The sequence below is a fragment of the Notolepis coatsorum genome, assembly GCF_963971535.1.
Source record: "Notolepis coatsorum genome assembly, chromosome: 12".
Taxonomy (NCBI): domain Eukaryota; kingdom Metazoa; phylum Chordata; class Actinopteri; order Aulopiformes; family Paralepididae; genus Notolepis; species Notolepis coatsorum.
The window spans coordinates 83,131,051-83,156,687 of record NC_140176.1 but is presented as its reverse complement, the minus strand read 5'-3'; the positions used below and the strand labels follow the sequence as shown (position 1 = coordinate 83,156,687).

Sequence of the window (25,637 nt, the reverse complement as noted above, 5' to 3'; positions counted from 1 at the left end):
TCAGGTTCTCTGAATTGGTGCCTCCTACCAAAGCCAGGCGAGAAATCTAAATCAGAGAGAAGAAAATGAAGGCCCTGCGTTAGAAACAGCATAACGTTTATTTTATGAACACAGAGCAACCAACTTGTTTATACACACACTTTATGCATGCACTGATATTCCAGCCCATGCCAGTCATTAGGTTTAACCACATTAACCCTCCTGTCCATATGTAAACGGTATATTTGAACAATTTCAAAACGTTTCATAAATAGCAGATATACAAGCTCTAACACGTTTTGAACTAGAAAGTGCTAAACACATTTTTCCCCTGAACAAGACCACACTGAAACGATCTACATTTGATAAATGAATGCAGTTCAATAAATTACCATCTTTTGACGGACTGATTGCTCCATCAGTAATGATTCTGCCTCATTGAAGTCTTGTTCACTGGCGATTGGCAGCTGGAAGGGGAGCATAGTGGTTGTGGTGGCCACCCCGTGTCCCCTGGTCCCACCAGATATGTTGCCCTCAGCCAACTCGGTCTTGATGAACTGCACATCTCTGGATAGATCCTTCACCACGACAAGTAATTCAGCAAGCATTGAATTCATCTTCTGGATGGTAAGGTCTTCAGAAGAAGAGTTAAAATCATTAAGTGAGAAATAAAAATAAGCAGCAAATCACACGAGGAATTACACCATGTCCAATAGACTTGCCTTTCATTAGCTGCCCGTCATCGCCGGCCATCTGTCTACGCTGTGAAACACCAGATTGCCCTGAGCTGTGTCCTGACATCGCTGTAGAAACAAAATCATAGTTATATATTTCACTAGTTTGACTGCATTGGATCAAACTGGTGGTAGTTCCCTCTAAAATGGCATACCATTTTGTGCATGTTGTGAGAGACCAGGGGGACTGTAGTATTGCCCCGAGCTGCATCCCGACATCCCTGTAGAAACAAATCATTATATTTAAAAATACAAAATCTGACTTGTCAGTCAAATTAACATACATGTCACAATCACTAACACCGGTTCCTGACAGGCAGCAAGCGAGCGAACTGGAGACGAAATCGCACACGACACTGTCCTGATATGACGCAGCGCGTGTCCGAGTGTGTGTTACCTGGATTCTCGACCAATAAAAAGTGTTTAGGGGCGGGACTCGGCCGCGTAATCGCTCAACTAGAGACACAGCGAGCGAATATTTGAGGGGTGAACGACATCGCTGCTCAGTTCACTGTCGCTCGCGGCAGGTCAGGATAGTCTGATTGAAACGAATACATTTTAATCACTTTTTCTCGCTCGCTCGCGTCGCTCTATGTCAGGAAGGGGTGTAAGGAGTTGTATCCCCGTCTCTCAAAACACTGTTACTGAAAGAGTACAGTATCATACCACTACTTGCACTTTGTCGATCTTGCAGCTGCTGGACATGTGAGGCCTGCTGATACTGAACAATATCAAATCCTGGCATCTCGGCTGAAACACAGTAGGAAATACACAAAGTTATTAGCAAATGACGCTATTGTAATCCCCCATGTGAGAAAATGTTTGATTTCCATTCAGCTGATTTCACGTGCACTGCCAAATACTACTTTAATAAAAATATCAAAGACAATGCGAGACAATACAGATATTTTAAACATGCCAGAATATTATGTTATGAGATTGCTTGATAACTCACCATTATGTTGAGTTAGCGATTGCCGGTAGTTGCTAGTAACCAGATCTACAAAGGGGAAATGTAAAATAAGTTGCGACTCAAACATGGTGGAAATTGTGCTCAATATAAAAGCATTATGTACAACTACACATTTTTATTGTGACATTGCTTGCAAGTTGTGAAGGCTTTGAATTTTTGTAGTGGGCTGGCATGCACATTGTAAACATGTATTCTGTTGCATGCATGATGCCAGCGACCTGCCAGCCATCTCCTCACAAGAACACAGATATGGGTTCACTTACTGTTATTTGGATCAGGAGTCTGCAACGAATCTAAATAGCTGTAGATCCTGCCACCATCCAAAGAATCTAAAAAAGGTAAGCCAGGGTGAGAATTGAAGATGCTACAAATCATGTTTAAACAGTCATCTAGTTGGCATTTTAACATGCATAGCAACATACCATTCATTGTAGGGTCTTGGCCAACAACTGGAGGGTTGACGTATCTTAGCGCCTTACGAGACCGGCTCGATTTTGGAGTCTGTCCTACAACATATTTTAGTTGGCATGTTATTCACAATGTATATATTTTGGGCCAACTATAGAATAACTGCAAGAAATGCAGAAGTCCAATCAAATTAAAATGCTCAATTTGTCGGTACATGGTCAGACTAATTTGTTTAACTGTTTATTATTATTATTAACTGTAGCCATTTCCAAAGTGCCTATATAAAATAAATGCATTGCATCAATACCTGGGAAACCCACATCAGGTGCTTTGGCAAAACGTTTTCTTTTGGCGTCGCCACTCGAGTCAGAGTCCGAGTGCACATACTGCTGATTTGGCCTAAAAAAAAGTATATATATACACACATATAAATAAATGTAGTTATGATACTACGTTTATTAGTCAAGGCTAAAGTCTGAATACATAGGCCCTCAGGCCACTGTGTGTTATCCTTTTAGCACTACTTGCAACTACAACAGCAGTGCCATTATTTACAACACCCTAGGGAGAGTTGTCCCTTTAACAAAGTGAACACTGTACCTGGATCTTCTTTTTTGGCGGAGATCTCCTTCGTCCTCAGATTCAATTTCAGAGGTTGGACACATAGTTGAGGTGTACTTGGTCTCTCGTTTTTTGGCCTCATCATGGGTCTCTGGAAAGAGCAGAGAGAAAATGACAATTAACATATCTGCAGTCCAGTGTTTAACGAAAAAATATATGTACCTCTTATCATATGTGCATCGTCACAATTTGCGTCCTCACTTTTTGTGTATGTGTTGCACGAAATACTCACCACACGTAGTAAGCTCACGTACATCCTTATAGGTGATCCATTTATCATCTGGTTGCAGTCCATCTCGAAGGGCTTTTGTGAGCTTTATGTGTTTAGGGGGCCATAACACAGTCTGGTCTTTAGCATTAAACCAGCTCCCTAGAACTACTGCTGTCCCACCATTTGGGAACTGTACAACTGACCACAGCACCACCTCACCATTCATCTTCAAAGGGCTGAAATGAGAATTTACGGTACTCATAATGATCTCTCCTTACAAGCCATTCCCATACCGTCCTAAACTAATATAATCCAGCCTTATTTCTGTCTGTAGTCGTCGGTGTAGGTTATCCAGTGTACATATCCACACGGTCCTCGTCTAGGGCTCCTCGGGTGAAAGCGCCAGGGTAAGCAGCCCAGCCTGGATAAGCACACTAGCTGGTACGAGGAAACGTTGGTAATGCTGGTCACTGTAGAACGGTAGCCGCACGATACACTATACATAATAGACTAATAATAATAGAATAGGTCGAACTCAACGATACAGCTTTAAACTCTGACACTTCAGCTATCAATTTGCACGCGGTCTCAAGGCTCTATTTTGGGGCAAAACGGGCACACTTCACAGCACGTTGTATCGTGGTGAAGGCTTCAACTTATTGGGGTAACTAACTGCTGTATCCACCTGAAACGTATTTATACGTAAGGTGAATAATCTATAGTACCAGCCTTATTTCTGTCTGTAGTCGTCGTGTAGGTTATCCAGTGTACATATCCACACGGTCCTCGTCTAGGGCTCCTCGGGTGAAAGCGCCAGGGTAAGCAGCCCAGCCTGGATAAGCACACTAGCTGGTACGAGGAAACGTTGGTAATGCTGGTCACTGTAGAACGGTAGCCGCACGATACACTATACATAATAGACTAATAATAATAGAATAGGTCGAACTCAACGATACAGCTTTAAACTCTGACACTTCAGCTATCAATTTGCACGCGGTCTCAAGGCTCTATTTTGGGGCAAAACGGGCACACTTCACAGCACGTTGTATCGTGGTGAAGGCTTCAACTTATTGGGGTAACTAACTGCTGTATCCACCTGAAACGTATTTATACGTAAGGTGAATAATCTATAGTACCAGCCTTATTTCTGTCTGTAGTCGTCGGTGTAGGTTATCCAGTGTACATATCCACACGGTCCTCGTCTAGGGCTCCTCGGGTGAAAGCGCCAGGGTAAGCAGCCCAGCCTGGATAAGCACACTAGCTGGTACGAGGAAACGTTGGTAATGCTGGTCACTGTAGAACGGTAGCCGCACGATACACTATACATAATAGACTAATAATAATAGAATAGGTCGAACTCAACGATACAGCTTTAAACTCTGACACTTCAGCTATCAATTTGCACGCGGTCTCAAGGCTCTATTTTGGGGCAAAACGGGCACACTTCACAGCACGTTGTATCGTGGTGAAGGCTTCAACTTATTGGGGTAACTAACTGCTGTATCCACCTGAAACGTATTTATACGTAAGGTGAATAATCTATAGTACCAGCCTTATTTCTGTCTGTAGTCGTCGGTGTAGGTTATCCAGTGTACATATCCACACGGTCCTCGTCTAGGGCTCCTCGGGTGAAAGCGCCAGGGTAAGCAGCCCAGCCTGGATAAGCACACTAGCTGGTACGAGGAAACGTTGGTAATGCTGGTCACTGTAGAACGGTAGCCGCACGATACACTATACATAATAGACTAATAATAATAGAATAGGTCGAACCAGCTCTCTAGAACTACTGCTGTCCCACCATTTGGGAACTGTACAACTGACCATAGCACCACCTCACCATTCATCTTCAAAGGGCTGAAATGAGAATTTACGGTACTCATAATGATCTCTCCTTACAAGCCATTCCCATACCGTCCTACAAAGCCAAAGTGCACTACACACATTGCATTTTTGAAGCATTTAAAGGAAAACTCCAACATTTTGTGAAATGAGCTTATTTGACATCTTCCCTGGAGTTATAAGAAGATACATACCTTTTTCGTCTCTCTGCATGCATTGGGCTTAGGGAACGCCTGGACAGTTAGCCTAGCTTAACTTCATCACTGGAAGTGGGGCAGACATCTAACCTAGTTCACTACAGTCAGGAAATATACTCCAAATACAATCAAAATACAACTCCCAAACGTTCCCGTAAACATGTTGTGACCTGTGTATTTACCACGTCTCCCAGTCACACAAGTCACACAAGTCTCCAAGTCACACAAGTCTCCCAGTCACACAAGTCTCCAAGTCACATGAGTCACACAAGTCTCCAAGTCACAAGTCACACAAGTCCAAGTCTCCAAGTCACACAAGTCACACAAGTCCAAGTCACACAAGTCACACAAGTCTCCAAGTCACACAAGTCTCCAAGTCACACAAGTCACACAAGTCCAAGTCACACAAGTCCAAGTCTCCAAGTCACACAAGTCACACAAGTCTCCAAGTCACACAAGTCACACAAGTCTCCAAGTCACACAAGTCTCCAAGTCACACAAGTCACACAAGTCACACAAGTCACACAAGTCTCCAAGTCACACAAGTCACACAAGTCTCCAAGTCACACAAGTCTCCAAGTCACACAAGTCACACAAGTCTCCAAGTCACACAAGTCACACAAGTCTCCAAGTCACACAAGTCTCCAAGTCACACAAGTCACACAAGTCACACAAGTCACACAAGTCCAAGTCACACAAGTCACACAAGTCACACAAGTCACACAAGTCTCCAAGTCACACAAGTCTCCAAGTCACACAAGTCACACAAGTCACACAAGTCACACAAGTCCAAGTCACACAAGTCACATAAGTCTCCAAGTCACACAAGTCACACAAGTCTCCAAGTCACACAAGTCTCCAAGTCACACAAGTCACACAAGTCCAAGTCACACAAGTCACACAAGTCTCCAAGTCACACAAGTCACACAAGTCTCCAAGTCACAAAAGTCTCCCAGTCACACAAGACTCATGTGACTGGGAGACTCGTGTGACTTGTGTGACTGGGAGACGGGGTAAACACACAGGTCACAACATGTTTACAGGAACGTTTGGGAGTTGTATTTGGAGTATATTTCCTGACTGTAGTGAACTAGGCTAGATGTCTGCCCCACTTCCAGTGATGAAGTTAAGCTAGGCTAACGGTCCAGGCGTTCCCTAAGCCCAAAGCATGCAGAGAGACGAAAAAGGTATGCATCTTCTTGTCCAACTCCAGGGAAGATGTTAAATAAGCTAATTTCACAAAATGTTGGAGTTTTCCTTTAAGCGTTTCAATTGGCCAGCCAAACATGTTATCTGTGTACATGTAATATTGTACTAATTGTGTATTTATTAATGAGGTAAGTTATGCCCCGAAATCCGACGTTAGAGTCAGTGTGTCCATATAGTTACTGCACTTTAGCTTTGTAGGGCAGTATGGTTATGCTGTTAAATGAAGTAGTGGTATTGCAATGGCACCATCTCCGTCTGGAGAGAGAAGACATTTGCGCTTGATATAGCGAAGTTTACCTATCCCTATATCTTCTTGCAAGCCACTGACCTTGTATGTACCAATGTATGATGATTCACAGGGATACATGTAGTATGGCTGTTTGTGTCTGTACTTTCTGTAAATTATATATACCTCTTCCTCTGATTTAAGAATATTCTCTACTAATGCAAATCCATCTCCAACCTCAATACAATTGTCTCCTTTCTTTGTGGACAAAGTAAACCGATGAGTGGAGACCTTCCTGTACTGTTGTGAAGAAGTAAACTGTGGGGGGACAGGCCCATCAGTGTGAATATTACGCAAAATTGGATCATCTGTGGGACATGGGGATCCAACATGTGGAATTTCAGACAACCTTTTCACTACCTGTTGTAGAGGCTGATGTGGCTTGCGTAGAAGATGCTTAATTTGTCCAAGATAGTTCTCAAAAGGGAATCCTGAGATATTATCTAGAGTGCCAAACTTCCTGTATTCCTCAGCCAAATGAATAAGCTGGTGTACATTGTACACAATTTCACCTCTTCCATACACTGTCCCAAAGTGTTCAACAAAAGAAACCATCAACTTGTGCGCAAAGGCCAACATTTCCTCAGAAATACTAGGGGACAGCAACAAGTACATTCCAACAGAAAACAACATGAAGTTGTCATACAGCTCACTGGGGAGGGAATCCTTCAAAACAACAGGACCCCAATACAACATGAAGGATCGCAACTCAGTAGCTTTCCAGCGATCTAACTCTGACAGTTCCCTTGGTTTACGGTTAAATTCACAAGGCATGTAGGGACGTAGCTTTAGCAGTTTACCTGAAATGGCTTGTACAGTTTTGGAAGGGACTCTTGTTGCCAAATTCTTCCCCTTTAACCATATATTAAGCAGTTTCCTTGTAACTCCGAGACAACAGAGATGCATGTAATCAGTTGGAAACATAGAAACCATCTTAACTAAACCTGTTAAAGGGCTCGTCCCATTGTGATGTGCCTCATCAACCATGTCTGAGAAACTGGAGTCTGTCCTAAGTCTGACTTTTGTTTCAGGGTATGTCATTTTATTTCTCCATACACCCTCCTGAAAACACTTGTCACAACCAGAATAGCCATTAAATGCCTTGGTCTGCTTAATATAAGCTCTAGCCGGGGCATCACAAATGAAAGAAGAAATCTGTACATCAAATTGCTTGTCATTATAAATAATGCCATTAGACAGTACATTCTGAAGATCTTTGACAAACTGCTCTAGGTACTCAAAAACACTCTTTGGCTTGCTGAGACCACAAAAAATGCCAACAACAAATGGGGACTTTGTGTAGTCACATTTGAGACTTCCAAGTATGGGCCAAAACTGAAGTTTAGAACTTTTGAATAAAGGTAAACCATCTATATTAAACTGTAAATTAAGAGTTGTCAGAGTTGCCGGTAAAATCAAACATGCCAACCGTGAAAGCACCCCTTTGACTAAACCAAAATGATAGTATTCTCCCCCTTCAATCTTAGTGGTAGGCACATGTTTTTGTGTTCCTAGCAATGTTCTTCCATCTTTAGGAAGGGTGGGGTGAAACATCTTCAAAAAGGACAGCAAAGATGATAGTGCAACCAGAGAGACTGAATAGGATGTTGCCCAATATTTTAAACTTGTCATGAGGAAATCTTCATTATGCTCATCACTGTCAAAGACATGTTCAGGTTCAATTTCGTCATCCCCAGCTATACTTTCAAAATGTGCATTTGACTCACCTGGTGAGTCAATATTTTCACTTTGATCACTGATAGTTAGTGGTCTGTTTAGTGGCAAGTCTGAAGTTGATAAATCTAGTGGCAAGTCTGATCTAGTTGTTAAATCTAGTGGCAAGTCTGTCTTTGGTAAATCGAGCAGGCACTCAGTATAGGCTGTGACAGGATCTGTGTTCTCTAAAGAGTGATGGTTTGTCCTTGAATTAGCAGCAACAATTAACTTATAATCAGTGAGGATAGCCTGCTCTGTCTCTCTCACTAATTTGTTGACTCTACGTCTTTTAGCCCGAGAATAAGATGACATAGTGATGAGGTGCTGTAGTCAATGTAATGGTACATAAATTGTGCTATTTACTTGGCTAGAACAGGTCTTTGCTTCAATTGCTGCAACGTGCGGCTTCTTGAAACTGGTACGTGATTCTGGAAAAAGAAAGAAAAAAGAGAGGAGGGTCGACATTAATGTGCTGCATTGCAATGTGCAGGGTGAAACGCTTGCATAATTCTACATTTTGATCAATATCAAGAGAGTCCATTATTATATTATTGTTATATTGTTCATTAGAAAATACCATGTATATAACCAAACGTCTAACTATATAGTCAATGTAATGGTACATACATTGTGCTATTTACTTGGCTAGAACAGGTCTTTGCTTCAATTGCTGCAACGTGCGGCTTCTTGAAACTGGTACGTGATTCTGGAAAAAGAAAGAAAAAAGAGAGGAGGGTCGACATTAATGTGCTGCATTGCAATGTGCAGGGTGAAATGCTTGCATAATTCTACATTTTGATCAATATCAAGAGAGTCCATTATTATATTATTGTTATATTGTTCATTAGAAAATACCATGTATATAACCAAACGTCTAACTATATAGTCAATGTAATGGTACATAAATTGTGGTATTTACTTGGCTAGAACAATTAAGTCTCAAACAGCCTGCAAACTACCTGGCGTTCTATCGCCATGCTCTAAGACAAACTCTAACCTTAACCAACTTAGAAAGAGTGCAAGGGGAGATGAAGCATATAGCGATATAAACATAGTCATAGCATCAAATTAGTATTTAGATAAGCCACAGAAAAAAATCACGTTATAAAAATAAGCAGTTTCTAAGAAAAAACGATTTGTTATGTGAAGCGCTTTATCAACATGGGCGCTGCCATTTTGTCGCGGTGCATTTAGCTAGCTGGCTACCTAGCCGCAGCCGGGATTCAAAGCCAACTAACCGGCTAACCCAGCTCGCTAAATACTGCATGTAGCTAGCAGAACTGTAAAATTAGTTTGAACAGCCATACAAAAAGAAACACGCGGTCCCGTTGTTGTCTGGTAGGCAACGTTGCATTTACGGATCCACGTGTTTACTAGGCCAGCTAGCGCGTGCTTCCTTGACTACTTCCTGTTCACCCAATAAGCATGCTTTTGATTGGCTGAGTCGCACAACGTCATTCAGTAACAACGCACGCAATTGGACCACGCAATTTATAATCGTTGGCGCTTTAATATTAACATCGAAATAACTTAAACAACCGTAATATTAACATCGAAATAACTTAAACAACCGTACGATTCCACTTGCACACTCTCCAGAGTTATATTAAGCACACGCTACGAATATTCATGAATATTTATCTTAGTTGACGTATATATATATTTACCTACTAAACTGCAGCATATCACATGCACAACGCCGTCAAGATCCACTGGTGCACACTCACAATAACGGAGACACAGTTAAGATAAAAGTAATATAGCCAAAACGTACTGTAAAGCACTCAGTAGAATCAAATCCGGGGGGAACCAGACGTGCTGTTCTGAACAGCAGTTCACATTGAGAGATCGAGTGCTCAGCTGCATGCTGGGACGTACGTCTGTTTAAATTGGGGGGGGGGGATTCGGGCCAACGTAATGACGACAAACAGCATATACGTTGAACAGCATCCGTTGATTCAACATTTATTAGATATTGGCATTTCAATCATTAAAATGCAACCACAAAACAATATTGATTCAATGATATGTTTTCAACAATAGTCAATTGCTTTAGCGGTTAATGGGTGATTCAACATCAATCGTCGACCTTAACCAAAAAGCAAGCATTGTGACCATAAATCAACATTGAATTAACACCTTTTGCTATCTGGGATGTGCTTGTTGTCCTGTTGACAGATGGCAGGTCTGGAGGTCGGCAGGAAGTTGTTTGCGATGAACGGAGACCTGGACCTGGTGTTCCTCAGGCCCTTCTCTGACGTGGAGAGTCTGCTCAGACGGTGCTTCACCAGCAGGGGTCCTCTCAGAGTCCTGGTCAGCACCAAGCCACGCGAGTAAGTCAGAGAGCAGCGTGCACGCATGGATGTGTGTGTGTGTGTGTGTGTGTGTGTGTGTGTGTGTGTGTGTGTGTGTGTGTGCGCGCATTAGGGGTGTCACCATTTATCAACTGAATCGAATAATTAGATTACAAAAGATGACTGCATCAGTTATTCAAAACATCCCATTGGTGGCAGTTAAATGTTCCAAAGTGTCTAGTAGTCTCATTAAAATACAGAATAATAATAAAAGTTTCATTCAGAATCAACTAAGATTGTTAAAAAAAATGCTCTTATTATCGATAACTGCGTGACATGGATAAGTGGCGTCACTTATCGATTTTATTGCATGTGTTTTTTTTTATACTTTATACTATACTAAAATACTAGGGCTAACGGAACGTAGACCAATCTCGGTCACTCTCTTTGTCTGGGACCAAATTCGGTCATGCCCCATTTTGCGCGACATCCAGGCTTTTTTTACCGTCAGCGTTTGGGAATTTCATGTCGACAGGTAGATGAAGTGAAATTATACTTATTTTAGAATATATATATCAAATTTCATGAGTATTCATCTATATTTAGTCATCTAAAGACTATTAGATATGAACGTATGTACCAGTAAAAAGTAGGAATCTCTAGAATGTGTTTTGGGCGACGGTGTTTACAACTGCGGGTAGCCTCTCAACTTAACGTTATACACAACACTTTCTGTTGTCAGTAGATGGCAGCATTGGTTTAAAAGGTGAAAATGTTACCACTACAAAATGACTACAAGACCTTTAGCACCTAGTTCACAGGTCAGCACCGGATTAGGAAAACGTGATCTGAGGAGCGTTAAACTATTAATGCAACCTGAATATAGTGACCGAGAATGGTCACCTAATTATCTTAACAAAAGTGCATCATTAGCATTATGTTTGTTGTCTAAAGGGGAACATAATGGTACAATTTAAGATTTTAATGTTATCCGCATATAAAGGACAAATAAAACATTGTTAATTTGTAAGAAACCTCAATGAAAACGGCGCAGGGTAAGTTATATTCGCTATTGTTATGAAAATGTGGACGAATTTGGTCACCGTGACGTTAGATCCACAAAGAATGGATTGCACGGTGTTAATTGCACCCTTACTTATAATTCATTATGAATTGAAAATGGGGGACCCTGATGTAAACAAGACGAAAGTCTTTCTCTGGTCTGCATTTCCTTAACAATTGTGTGTATTGAGCTGTACTGTATTGCACCCATTCTGCAATCTGTTAATAACATTTTCATTCAATCAATCACCGTGCAGGTGATATTTCGGGGGCCTAGTTTGTGTGCTTGGGGTTCAGCTGTGCCTGTGTGTGTACAGCTGCCTGTGCATGTTAATCAAACTATCTGGTATAATCATGTAAACACACATTATTTATTTATTTATCTCCTCCCTCTCTCTCCTCTCCTCCTACCGTCTCTTTAGGACTGTGAAGATCCCAGATTCTGCGGACGGCCTGGGCTTCCAGATCCGTGGGTTCGGCCCGTCTGTGGTCCATGCTGTAGGCAGAGGTACGAGAGTGCTACGCACTACGCAGTATTGTGAATGAATGAATGAATGAATGAATGATTTTTTTTATTTCGTGTTCTTTTACAAAGCAATGTACAGTAGTAGTAGAACATTTATAAAAGAAAGAAAATTACCGAAAAGGTGTAGGCTGAAGCCGAGGCTTATAATTGCCTACCCTTTTTACATTACATTATTAAAAAAATAAAAATAAAAAAAAACATAATTCAGTACATAATTTTGCTAAAACAAAAGGTTACAAAAGTTTCATATACAAAACGTATACACATTTATTTATTTGTTTTTATATATATACTGTAGCCTATATATATATATATATTTTTTTTTTTTGGGTCACGATTTGAATAGTTATGTTATAATAAAATATAACACAAGAAAATTGTGCACAAGGAGGGCAAATCCTGCCGTCTTCAGACTCTAAATCTAAATCTGAATACAATTTGTCACTGACTAGACCATTCTGAAGGGATGTCTTCTAAATACTTCCATGTGTAATTTAACCAGAGGTATGCCTGCCCCCACCCGCCAGAAGGGGAAGTCTTCCTTTGCAACTGTTTGGAACAGGGCCAGCGTTAAAAGAATACTTGGCAGAGTATCTTTGCCCGTAGCCGCCAGTAGGTCCTCAGAGGACGCCGATCGGTGCATGCATTCTCGCGTGATCTGGTGATTTCGTGAAGCCATCTACCGTGTAAGGGTTACACCTGTATGTGAGATTGTGTGTAAAATAAATCAACATTGTTTTATTTTTTGGTTAATTTCCCCTTTAATTGTTGGGGGTGCTGACTTGGCAGAAGGCCATGCCCTGAGCCACCTCTCCCTGGAACTTCTCGAAAAAAAACCTTTTTAGGTTTCCTGCCCCTGCCCCTGGTGGCACTACATCATGTGTCAGCTCTTGTCTGTCCTGTCTTCGTCCTCACGGAAGGACCTCCACTAGCCTCCTGTCTCAGTTACTGCGGCACAGCTGGCAGACAGATGGCATTCTGGTCTCAGATTTGTAGTGTGTGACTTGGCCACAGCGAGCCCATTTATGCAGTTCATTCCCTCCAAAAGGCTCAGCTCGCCAGCGTGTGTGTGGCGCTAAAAACCAGGGACATGGTAGTTATCTGGCTCTCTTCCATATGTAAATGGATCCGGTGTATCTGTACCAGACATGCTCCCGCACTGATTTATCACAACGAGTGTTAGACAACCTCAGTTTATTGTCATTCATGCAAACTATTCTATAAACCAGTTAAAAAAAACATGTCAAGAATAAGTGTCAATAGTTTTTTTTTCTCGGTTTATTACAGCTAACAGTTTATCTAACAGTTTATCACAGCTAACAGTTTATCACAGCTAAGTTTGGCACAGCTAACAGTTTATCACAGCTAACAGTTTATCACATCTAACAGTTTATCACAGCTAACAGTTTATCACAGCTAACAGTTTATCACATCTAACAGTTTATCACAGCTAACAGTTTATCACAGCTAACAGTTTATCACAGCTAACAGTTTATCACAGCTAACAGTTTATCACAGCTAACAGTTTGTCACATCTAACAGTTTGGCACAGCTAACAGTTTATCACAGCTAACAGTTTGTCACAGCTAACAGTTTATCACAGCTTATAGTTTAAACAAAAAGATAGTCCAATCTAGGCCAGAAGTGATGGGAGGTGGGGGAGCGAGGCCGAGGGGAGAAGGGAGGGAGGGCAGAGTGTCGGATTGCCTCTGAGTGCGTGTGGGTGTTTTGACGTGTGGTTGAGGAGCTTTGATCCCCCAGGACCAGACAGAAGATATAGGAGGTATCTAGTATCTTGTGATTGTCACAATAGTGTCTGTCCCATGGTGTCTGGGGTTCGTAGGCATAGGTGAGAGAGAGAGAGAGAGAGAGAGAGAGAGAGAGAGAGAGAGAGAGAGAGAGAGAGAGAGAGAGAGAGAGTGAGCGAGCGCTCTGGCTATTCAGTGGGAGTTTGAAGTATTGTAGCTTGAAACGGTACAATGTTTACATTTCCCTCAATTTGGCCTTAAAGGAAAACTCCAACATTTTGGGAAATTCGCTTATTTAACATCTTCCCTGGAGTTAGACAAGAAGACTTTCACTTGGGATGTTTTCGCTTTAATGGCAAAATAATGGAATGTGGATATGAACTTGTGAGCAAATGTGAATTGTATTGCATTGCATGCATGCTCACGCTCACGCTCACGCACACACACACACACACACACACACACACACACACACACACACACACACACACACACACACACACACACACACACACACACACACACACACACACACACACACACACACACACACACACACACACACACACACACACACACACACACACACACACACACACACACACACACACACAGACAAATACACACATGCACACACAACGCCAGTGATACCAGTATTGGCAATCGGCCCAATACTAGGCTAAAATGCTCATACACAGTAGCCTACTGCATATGTTAATGTTACTATGGATGTACTAGTACTGGACATCGATCCGATACCATGATGCCAAAACAGGATATTTTTATTATGATACCAAGAACCAGAATTCAAAGCGAAGTGACTTGATTTTCAGTGTTTTTTTGGCATACAGAAGGATGTTCGTTCTCTCTGATGATGAGATCTCTAGAACATTCATTTCATTATTCATTTAATATTTTTTATTTTTTATATTTCATATTAATTTAATAATTATTTATTTAATTAGCGAGCACAGGGAGCACAATGCAAACTCCACACAGAAACTGAGATACCCCACCTGGGTACCTGGCAACGCGGCAACCTGGTCCCCAAGCCAGAATCGAACCCAGGACTTTCTAGCTTCGAGGCGACAGTGTTAACCGGTACACCACCGTGCCGCCATGAAGTTATAATAATAATAATAATAATAATAATAATAATAATAATAATAATAATAATAATAATAATAATAATAATAATAATAATAATAATAATAATAATAATAATAATAATAATAATAATAATACTAATAATAATACTAATAAATTAAATGTACTGTATATAGCGCTCATCTAGAACGTAGGTGGTAGTGAGACAAACAACAGAGTACTCAAAATCAAATAAAAAGTACTTGTATTTGGTATACGTATACGTATATGAAGTGGTATATGGGCGCACCTCCAGGAATATGTGGCCTGTGCGTTGGTGTGTTTTTAAGAAGCTATGAAAACAAAAGGGCAGGAATATTTAGTCTGCCGCACACTTCCTCCTGATAGCTGTAAACCTTGAAGTCCAGCTTCCAGTCTGAGACACGTCCCTGAGAGGAGAGAGAGAGAGGCCCTTGTCTACTGCAGATAAACAACTTCCCTTCTCTCTGCGTGCTCTCTCCCTCTCCTCCTCTTTCTCCTCTCCCTCTCCTCCTCCCTCTCCTCCTCCCTCTCCACCTCCCTCTCCTCTCCCTCTTCTCCTCCCTTTCCTCCTCCTCCTCCTCCTCCTCCTCCCTCTCCCTCTCCTCCTCCCTCTCCTCCTCCCTCTCCACCTCCCTCTCCTCTCCCTCTCCTCCTCCCTCTCCTCCTCCCTCTCCTCTCCCTCTCCACCTCCCTCTCCTCTCCCTCTCCTCCTCCCTCTCCTCCTCCCTCTCCACCTCCCTCTCCACCTCCCTCTCCTCTCCCTCTCCTCTCCCTCTCCTCCTCCCTCTCCACCTCCCTCTCCTCTCCCTCTCCTCCTCCCTCTCCTCCTCCCTCTCCACCTCCCTCTCCACCTCCCTCTCCTCTCCCTCTCCTCCTCCCTCTCCACCTCCCTCTCCTCTCCCTCTCCTCCTCCCTCTCCACCTCCCTCTCCTCTCCCTCTCCTCCTCCCTCTCCCTCTCCTCCTCCTCCTCCCTCTCCTCCTCCCTCCTCCTCCCTCTCCACCTCCCTCTCCTCCTCCCTCTCCCTCTCCTCCTCCTCCCTCTCCTCCTCCCTCCTCCTCCCTCTCCTCCTCCCTCTCCTCCTCCTCCCTCTCCTCCTCCTCCTCCTCCTCGCCCTGAGCTGACATAACAGGAAATGGAGATGTACTTTAAATAAGAGAGCTAAAGGAGTTATTCAGGCCTGTGCTGTGTACAGGAAGAGCAGACATGACATGTTTTTATTTTAGTTTTAATTTTAAAACCGTTATATGAAGTACCGCTATGACTGGCAATGTCACTCACCCACTCACTCACTCACTCACTCACTCACTCACTCACTCACTCACTCACTCACTCACTCACTCACTCACTCACTCACTCACTCACTCACTCACTCACTTATTGACTCACTCACTCACTCACTCACTCACTCACTCACTCACTCACTCACTCACTCACTCACTCACTCACTCACTCACTCACTCACTCACTCACTCACTCACTTATTGACTCACTCACTCACTCACTTATTGACTCACTCACTCACTCACTCACTTATTGACTCACTCACTCATTCACTCACTCACTCACTCACTCACATGAATTGACTCACTCACTCACTCACTCATTCACTCACTCATTGACTCACTCACTCATTTACTCACTCACTCACTCACTCACTCACTCGCTCACTCACTCACTCACTAATTTACTCACTCACTCATTTACTTACTCACTCACTCACTCACTCACTCACTCACTCACTAATTTACTCACTCACTCATTCATTTACTCACTCACTCACTCACTCACTCACTCACTCACTCACTCACTCACTCACTCACTCATTTACTCACTCACTCACTCACTCACTCACTCACTCACTCACTCACACACTCACTCACTCACTCATTCACTCACTCATTGACTCACTCACTCATTTACTCACTCACTCACTCACTCACACACTCACTCACTCACTCATTCACTCACTCATTGACTCACTCACTCATTTACTCACTCACTCACTCACTCACTCACTCACTCGCTCACTCACTCACTCACTAATTTACTCACTCACTCATTTACTCACTCACTCACTCACTCACTCACTCACTCACTCACTCACTAATTTACTCACTCACTCACTCATTTACTCACTCACTCACTCACTCACTCACTCACTCACTCACTCACTCACTCACTCACTCACTCACTCGCTCACTCACTCACTCACTAATTTACTCACTCACTCATTTACTTACTTACTCACTCACTCACTCACTCACTCACTCACTCACTCACTCACTCACTCACTCGCTCACTCACTCACTCACTCACTAATTTACTCACTCACTCATTTACTTACTTACTCACTCACTCACTCACTCACTCACTCACTCACTCGCTAACTCACTCACTCACTCACTAATTTACTCACTCACTCACTCACTCATTCATTTACTCACTCACTCATTCATTTACTCACTCACTCACTCACTCACTCACTCATTTACTCACTCCCTCACTCACTCACTCACTCACTCACTCACTCACTCACTCACTCACTCACTCACTCACTCACACACTCACTCACTCACTCACTCACTCACTCACTCACTCACTCACTCACTCACTCACTCACTCACTCACTCACTCACTCACTCACTCTGTCCCTAGTGGTGGCTCACATGGGGTCGGCACGTCTGCATGTTTGCGTGACAATGTCCATATCACCCCATAGCTTGATTGTTTGTGTGGTTTTAGGATGAGGCTGTTTTATTGTGTACAGTAAGTACAGACATTGTAACGAGTCGTTCCTAATCCCCGCCCCTTTTTCTTCAGGCACAGTTGCAGCCACCGCTGGCCTCCACCCGGGCCAATGCATCATCAAAGTGAACGGCATTAACGTGAGCAAGGAGAGCCACGCCAGCGTCATCGCTCACGTCACAGCCTGCAGGAAGTACCATCGCCCCACGCAGGTGAGGCTAGGGTGATGTCGACCTGCACAGGTGAGGCTAGGGTGATGTCGACCTGCACAGGTGAGGCTAGGGTGATGTCGACCTGCACAGGTGAGGCTAGGGTGATGTCGACCTGCACAGGTGAGGCTAGGGTGATGTCGACCTGCACAGGTGAGGCTAGGGTGATGTCGACCTGCACAGGTGAGGCTAGGGTGATGTCGACCCACGCAGGTGAGGCTAGGGTGATGCTGCCCCCACGCAGGTGAGGCTAGGGTGATGTCGACCCACGCAGGTGAGGCTAGGGTGATGCTGCCCCCACGCAGGTGAGGCTAGGGTGATGCTGCCCCCACGCAGGTGAGGCTAGGGTGATGACGACAGGTGAGGCTAGGGTGATGCTGCCCCCACACAGGTGAGGCTAGGGTGATGCCCACCCACGCAGGTGAGGCTAGGGTGATGACGACAGGTGAGGCTAGGGTGATGCCCACCCACACAGGTGAGGCTAGGGTGATGCCCACCCACGCAGGTGAGGCTAGGGTGATGCCCACCCACACAGGTGAGGCTAGGGTGATGCTGCCCCCATGCAGGTGAGGCTAGGGTGATGCCCACCCACGCAGGTGAGGCTAGGGTGATGCCCACCCACGCAGGTGAGGCTAGGGTGATGCCCACCCACACAGGTGAGTCTAGGGTGATGCCCACCCATGCAGGTGAGGCTAGGGTGATGCCCACCCACACAGGTGAGGCTAGGGTGATGCTGCCCCCACACAGGTGAGGCTAGGGTGATGCTGCCCCCACACAGGTGAGGCTAGGGTGATGCTGCCCCACGCAGGTGAGGCTAGGGTGATGCTGCCCCCACGCAGGTGAGGCTAGGGTGATGCTGCCCCCACACAGGTGAGGCTAGGGTGATGCTGCCCCACGCAGGTGAGGCTAGGGTGATGCTGCCCCCACGCAGGTGAGGCTAGGGTGATGCCCACCCACACAGGTGAGGCTAGGGTGATGCTGCCCCACATGCTGTGTGTTTTGGTTAGAGTTGTTCCGATACCGATACCAGTATCGGAAATGCCGCCGATACTGCCTAAAATGCTGGTATCGGTATCGGCCGATACACGTGAATTGTAGCCTCCGATCCCATGATGTAATTTATCTCCTGCCGAGTCCTGCGGAGAGTGAGGATTATAAAATGAACATGTTTTAAAGTGTGATGCTGTGTCATTTTAACAGCAGATACACTTTCTTAAATTCCATTGTCCCCGACAGTGCGGTGTGACGGGGAGCTCGGACGAGATGTGTTTTGCTGGTGTTATGATAGCATTAGCTGAAAAGATAGCTAGTTGGAACATCCGCTTTAACGTTACATCAAATCAGATGATCGCCTGTCCTTTCTCCAGGACCTAACACTGTCCGTGACCGTCTATCAACAATAATGCACCCACGGTGAATTGTATAAGTAGCTACTGACTAGCGTTAGCTGACTATTACTAACGTTATCAAATGTCAATGCGGGAAGACGAGCTAGGTCAGTTAGCTTAGCTTGATAACGTTACCGTGTCTAAAGTTGGTGCTATTCATAATCCAGCAATAATGGCTGCAGACCTGCAAGCAAAGTACAGCAAGTGCCAAAGGATAAGAGTCTGAGGCGGAGTTTCAAAAGAGAATGTTGAATATTTATTTTGCATCAAAAATCACAACATGAAGTTCTATCTGCCACTAGCTTACAGACTGAATAGGGTATATCTGCAGAGCCACTGAGTAGCGAGTGCAACACTGTTTAATGTCCGTGTGGATCATTGGAGTAGGGTATATCTGCAGTGCTGCAGCCCATACTCATTGATTAATGATACTAATACAAATCTATACAATCACCTGTTGTTGAATAAATACCATTACTTTCTAGTTATGACTAAAAAAACAGTATAACAGTATCTATAAAAAAAAAAAAATTAGTATAATTTATATATTTTTTTTTGTTTTTTTTATGTATGCACTGGTATCGGATAAATATCGGTATCGGCCGATACCCAAAGCTTAGGTATCGGAATCGGATCGGAAAGGGAAAAATGGTATCGGAACATCTCTAGTTTTGGTTGTACCACAGTATGGTACCTGCTGTTGGTTTGCGTGTGTATGACACTAAAACACACAGTGTAAAAACACACACTCACACGCAGAGTGTGATGATGATAGCAGCAGAGGGTTACAATTGTGGTCCCAGCAACTAGCTAGTTTCCATGTGTTTCACACTATGGAAAGCATCCACATCATTCATGTTTATATGAATAACGGTTTGCCAAGAGCTAGTGCTCTTCTGGTAGGTCTGCTCTACTGGGTCAGCATGCACGCACGCACACACACACACACACACACACACACACACACACACACACACACACACACACACACACACACACACACACACACACACACACACACACACACACACACACACACACACACACACACACACACACACACACACACACAAATTAATTGAAAATGGGGGACCCTGATGTAAACAAGACAAACGTCTTTCTCAGGTCTGCATCCCCTTAACAATTGTGTGTATTGAGCCGTACTGTATTGTACCCATTCTGCAATCTGATAATTAAAGTTTTCAATCAATCAATCAATCAAACACACACACACACACACACACATACACTGTGAACCAGTATCACTAATAATACAACACAAATAATACAAGTATAGTTAAAGGAATACGCCAACATTATGGGAAATGTGCTTACCACCTTTTCCAGAGTCAGACAAGAAGGTAGATACCAATTTCCTCTCTGTGCGTTCAGTAGAGAGCTAGCCAGCTAGCCTAGCTGTTGGCCACAAACACCCCTTCTGTGTTTTAAGCTACAGGCTAGTGGTCCATATCCACTTCCATTAATTTGTGCTAAGCTAGGCTCGCTTGCAGCCGGATAGCACATTTGATATCTCTCTTCTTGCCTGACTCTGGAGATAAAGCACGTTTAAAAACTCAAGAGCCAACCAAAGTGCTGTACAATCAGAGCATAAAATGTCATAATATAAAATACAAAAATATAAAAAGGCACAGCAGGACAAGACAGTACATTCAGAGAATAGGACGACAGTTGGCCAACTCACGGATAGGGGAACACAAAGTACAGTATAGCACACAGGGGACAGAGGAGCACAAGAAGAGATACAAGGGGGAGGGGGCAGGGTAAAATTGCATGGGAGTCTGTGAGGTAGGGTGTGGGAAAATCAGGGCTAGGGAGTAAAAGTGGAGAAGACGGTAAGCGCTTTGTTGGCCGTGTTCCTTTAGGACAGGTTATGCAACAGGGACACTGACTGCATCCATGTAGTTGTAGGCTATTTATCTCAATATGGAAAATGGATCCGCTTGTCTCCTCAAGACAAGATGCAAGTCCCCAGGATGAGAATGGAATAATTACAATAAAAAAATCATCAGCATCATTTACCTGACATGCGTGTGTGTGTGTGTGTGTGTGTGTGTGTGTGTGTGTGTGTGTGTGTGTGTTGTCCTCTACAGCAGGACACCATTAAGTGGGTCTACAACAACAGTGAGAGTGCCCAGGAGGACCAGAGGACCAATCAGAAACCAGAAGAGAACGGAGACGGCTTCCAATGTAAAGTAGAAGGTAACAACATGTGTACACACACACACACACACACACACGCACGCACACACGCACGCACGCACGCGCGCACTATTAAAGCACAAGAGACATGACACTGTTAGAACAGGATCCTTATATTGTTGATCTGTCACGTCTAATAAATAAATTCGGTCAATACAAAAAAGTGCACTTTCGTAAAACAAATTTAAACCAAGGGGTCAAAAGGTGCATATTTAGTGAACTGACCATTTCTTGTACTGTGGCCATTCACCAGTCAAATGGCCTCTGGAACAAAACCAAACTTTCTTCTGTTTGATTTACACGCAGGCTGTCTAAAGCACTTTCCTAATGGCAGCAAGTCAAAACACACATGAAGGACATGAAGTGGAGTCACTAATTATCTCATGTGCTTTCTTGAGCACTGTTAAACTGTACTAGGGATCTTTGTATACACACACATATACACACACACTTCCATACGAGAAGCGCATTAGCAAACCATTCCACCTCCAGGTGTCTATAGATAGATACTAGATATAGCCAGTGTGGGGTTGTAGAAACCTTGGTCTTTTTGTCCTTTTCTGAGCGAAGCTAATGATGATTCTGATGGCAACAGGCTCATCTGGGGTGTGTTAGCGTGAGAACGATCACCCCCTTTGGCTCATCAGGCGCTAATTTCTGCTCTGATTTATGGAGCCCAAAAAAAAAGGGTAAAACAGGGAAGTTATATTCGGCTCTGGAGAAGGATTTATTGGCGTATTAAGTCATGGCATTAGTCCGGGACTGGTTAACTTAATGCTCTTGAAATGACTCATCACTTTCTGTGAGAGAGGGCAGAGAGCCGTGCTGAGCAGAAGGTCTCTGTGTTCAAATTAATCTCAGATATGAGTTTGGTGGTCTGAGGCCTCAACGGATCCCAATGATGTAACAACCTGAAAACAATTACACTGCTGCCAGATTTACATGGGGGTGCTGAAGATAAGTGTTCTCTCAATGTTATTTACGGCATTTGATGAGTAGAGGAAGAAGTCTTTAATTGTCATGCAGATTATCACACACACACATGCGAGATGGGCGACACACAGGAACACACACACATTATGCATGTCTCTCTGCACTTTTCCCATCCCGTCGTCCTTCCCCCCAAGGGCCGGGAGCAGACACGGGCTGCGGTGTGGGCTGTGCCCGGGGACCAAACCAAGTGCTTCTATCCGTCTTCGTCAGGGACGCGACAGCGTTAGCGATCTGTTCTGCATATTTTTCCATTGGGTTTATCTTATCGGGGAGGAAATATCCCCGTCCTCCCATTGATTAAAGCCCTAATTTGGTCATATCCGGCCGGCTCTGAATGTGTTTTTAAGTGCTTGATTTTTTACAAAAATAAGGCCTGGAATTCCTTGAAAATAGCCCATTTCTTAACACATTGAGTGCCAACGACGAGAAATCTCGTTGTTGGCCGCCATGCGTTGAGTGCCAACGACGAGAAATCTCGTTATTTAATCGCTATTGCTTTTATTAGCGATATCCATTCATTTTTCCAGATTCCACATTTTACTTCTCAGGCAATGTAACCCGAGACTACTGCATTTATTGGGGACCCTCAGAGCAGCGTGGAATATGTGTTTCGAGTACATAACGTTGGATCAATAAACACGATCGATATTTGGAATGGCGATCAGGAATTGGAATAATCTTTTTGTAGAACATCTGATCTGACGTAAGGAATCTATTTTACCAGTCTTGGGGTAATCAGATGTTTTTTCACATATTTCACAACGTGTCCCCTATGTGTGTATATGACGTTAGTGCTGACCAGGTCATAGATAATCGATTTTTCAGCCCGCTTCTCTAGCGTGCATAAGTACACATATACTATCGATAATCTAGCGTTTATTTGAAAACTATTCATGATTCAGCCGGAAAATGACAACGTGGTGTGTGTATTCCACTAAAGGCCGATTCCTTTCGTTTTTCAAAACGGTATAAAATGGAAATGTACCAATGAAAAAACATGTTGTACATGTTGACTGCAAGCAAGTCATTGATAAGCGATGGGCGTATTAGAGACACAGCCATAATATAGAATATAGAAATAGCTCCGCGAAAATCATGAAATATCGGAAAATCAGTCCCAAAAGGCTGGCATTCAGGCGATAAATCGTGCGCCCCCTGCTGGCACTCAATGTGTTAACAAGGTGCTTAAAAAGTCCTTGAAATTCAAATCAACCATTCGCATTGAACGTTTTGTTCATCCATGATAAAACATTTCAGAATCAATAAATAATTTTTTTTTAATTTAAAGTTTAACTAATTGTCGGAAATTGGTTTTAAGCCATAAATATTGGATCCGATAATTTTTTTCTATAAAAAACAGCATTTTTAAAGTGAATTGTATCCTTTTAAATGCCCTTTTAAAATGAAAAATAGTGCTTGGAAAAGTACTTGAAAGTCATTGAATAAAATGTTGCAATGTCTGTGGCAACCCTGCTACTGAAATGCATCTATACCCTCATCCTTGTCCCGTCTGCTGCGTCCTCAGAGGTGATGGACAAGTTCAACACCATCGCCATCATGGACGGGAAGAAGGACCAGGTCAGTCTGACGGTGGACAACGTGCACCTGGAGTACGGCGTGGTGTATGACTACGACAGCACCGCCGGCATCAAGTGCCACGTCCTGGAGAAGATGGTGGAGCCCAAGGGCTTCTTCAGCCTCACCGCCAAGGTAGGGGGTCATGTTGTCAGTCCCGCAATGCTTAGTTTAGACTGTGTGGTAGAATAATAACCACGCCCCACCCCATTACCCTCCCCCATCCATTCACCTCCAACCCCCCAAACCATGCCCCCCTCCCCATCTCCTAACTCAGGGGTTCCCAAACTTTTCAGGCCGGGACCCAGAAAATAAGGCGTCAGAGAGCCGCGGCCCAATGCACATCGTCAGGTTTTTTTTCTTTCTTTTTTTTTGCCAGGCGACCGATTTTTTAAGCCAAATATCACTTCAATCCTATTAAGTTTGTTCAAGTTAGTTATTCATTTATATGTGCTATTTATGAGAGGGCTAACTTGTTGCAAAATAATAATGATAATAATAATAGCCTCATTAAAATACTATTGTTGCTTCGGTTGTTTTCAGCGTTTTATGTGCATAATTATTAGTTAACTAGTTATTTAGTTTGAAATGTTCGTTGAAATAAGTAGATTTTTCGTTTTTGTTTATTTATTAAGTTAATATAAAACCATATAGTCACATTTTAGAATACAATAGAATATAATTTTAGAATACAACTAGAAACACTGTCCTGGCCTGCTTCTAAGTTCAGTGGCCTGACAAAAAAAAATGTAAAGAAAAAATGTAAAGTAATTTTTTATTTTTTATTTTTTGGAAATCATCTCGCGGCCCTCCCATGGCTGCTTGCGGCCCCCTATCCAATCCAATTGTCTCCCTCACTTGGACACACCATCTCTAGACCATCGCCAGGGGTCTCGCCGGGTCTCTCCAGCCAGTTCTCCGGGGTTGTAAGCTAATAAACCTTATCAACTGAGTCTACCGTTGTCTGAGTAAATTTCTGTGAATAAATATTGCTTCTTTAGAAGAAGAAGAATATTACTTTATTGTCAGTGTACACAGAGCAATTTAAATGTGTCTTTTTGGTGATCCCTCCTAGTTACAGATACAGAGGGTCCTCATATCACTCCTAGTTACACATACAGAGGGTCCTCATATCACTCCTAGTTACACATACAGAGGGTCCTCATATCCCTCCTAGTTACACATACAGAGGGTCCTCATATCACTCCTAGTTACACATACAGAGGGTCCTCATATCACTCCTAGTTACACATACAGAGGGTCCTCATATCACTCCTAGTTACACATACAGAGGGTCCTCATATCCCTCCTAGTTACACATACAGAGGGTCCTCATATCACTCCTAGTTACACATACAGAGGGTCCTCATATCCCTCCTAGTTACACATACAGAGGGTCCTCATATCACTCCTAGTTACACATACAGTTACAAAACTTAGGGTAGGGTGCAAATGAGGTATGGATGTAGTGCAAATCTCTTTAATAATAGATAAATATAAAGTGTGTTAATGTGTCTAAAGTGAGTAAAGTGAGTGGTACGGTGAGTGTTTGTTTAAAGTGAGTGTGTATATAT

The 25,637-nt window shown here is 43.3% G+C and overlaps 1 protein-coding gene across 1 annotated transcript in view; it reads left to right on the top strand.

Moving 5' to 3' along the window:
- The window catches only part of prex2 (phosphatidylinositol-3,4,5-trisphosphate-dependent Rac exchange factor 2), a 317,978-nt gene that overhangs the window by 90,448 nt on the left and 201,893 nt on the right, over window positions 1–25,637 (top strand). The window contains exons 7-11 of the mRNA XM_084325913.1: window positions 10,352–10,506; window positions 11,952–12,037; window positions 17,754–17,890; window positions 21,387–21,495; window positions 24,014–24,198. Of these exons, the coding sequence (XP_084182039.1) occupies window positions 10,352–10,506; window positions 11,952–12,037; window positions 17,754–17,890; window positions 21,387–21,495; window positions 24,014–24,198 (672 nt within the window). The remainder of the gene's footprint in view (window positions 1–10,351; window positions 10,507–11,951; window positions 12,038–17,753; window positions 17,891–21,386; window positions 21,496–24,013; window positions 24,199–25,637) is intronic.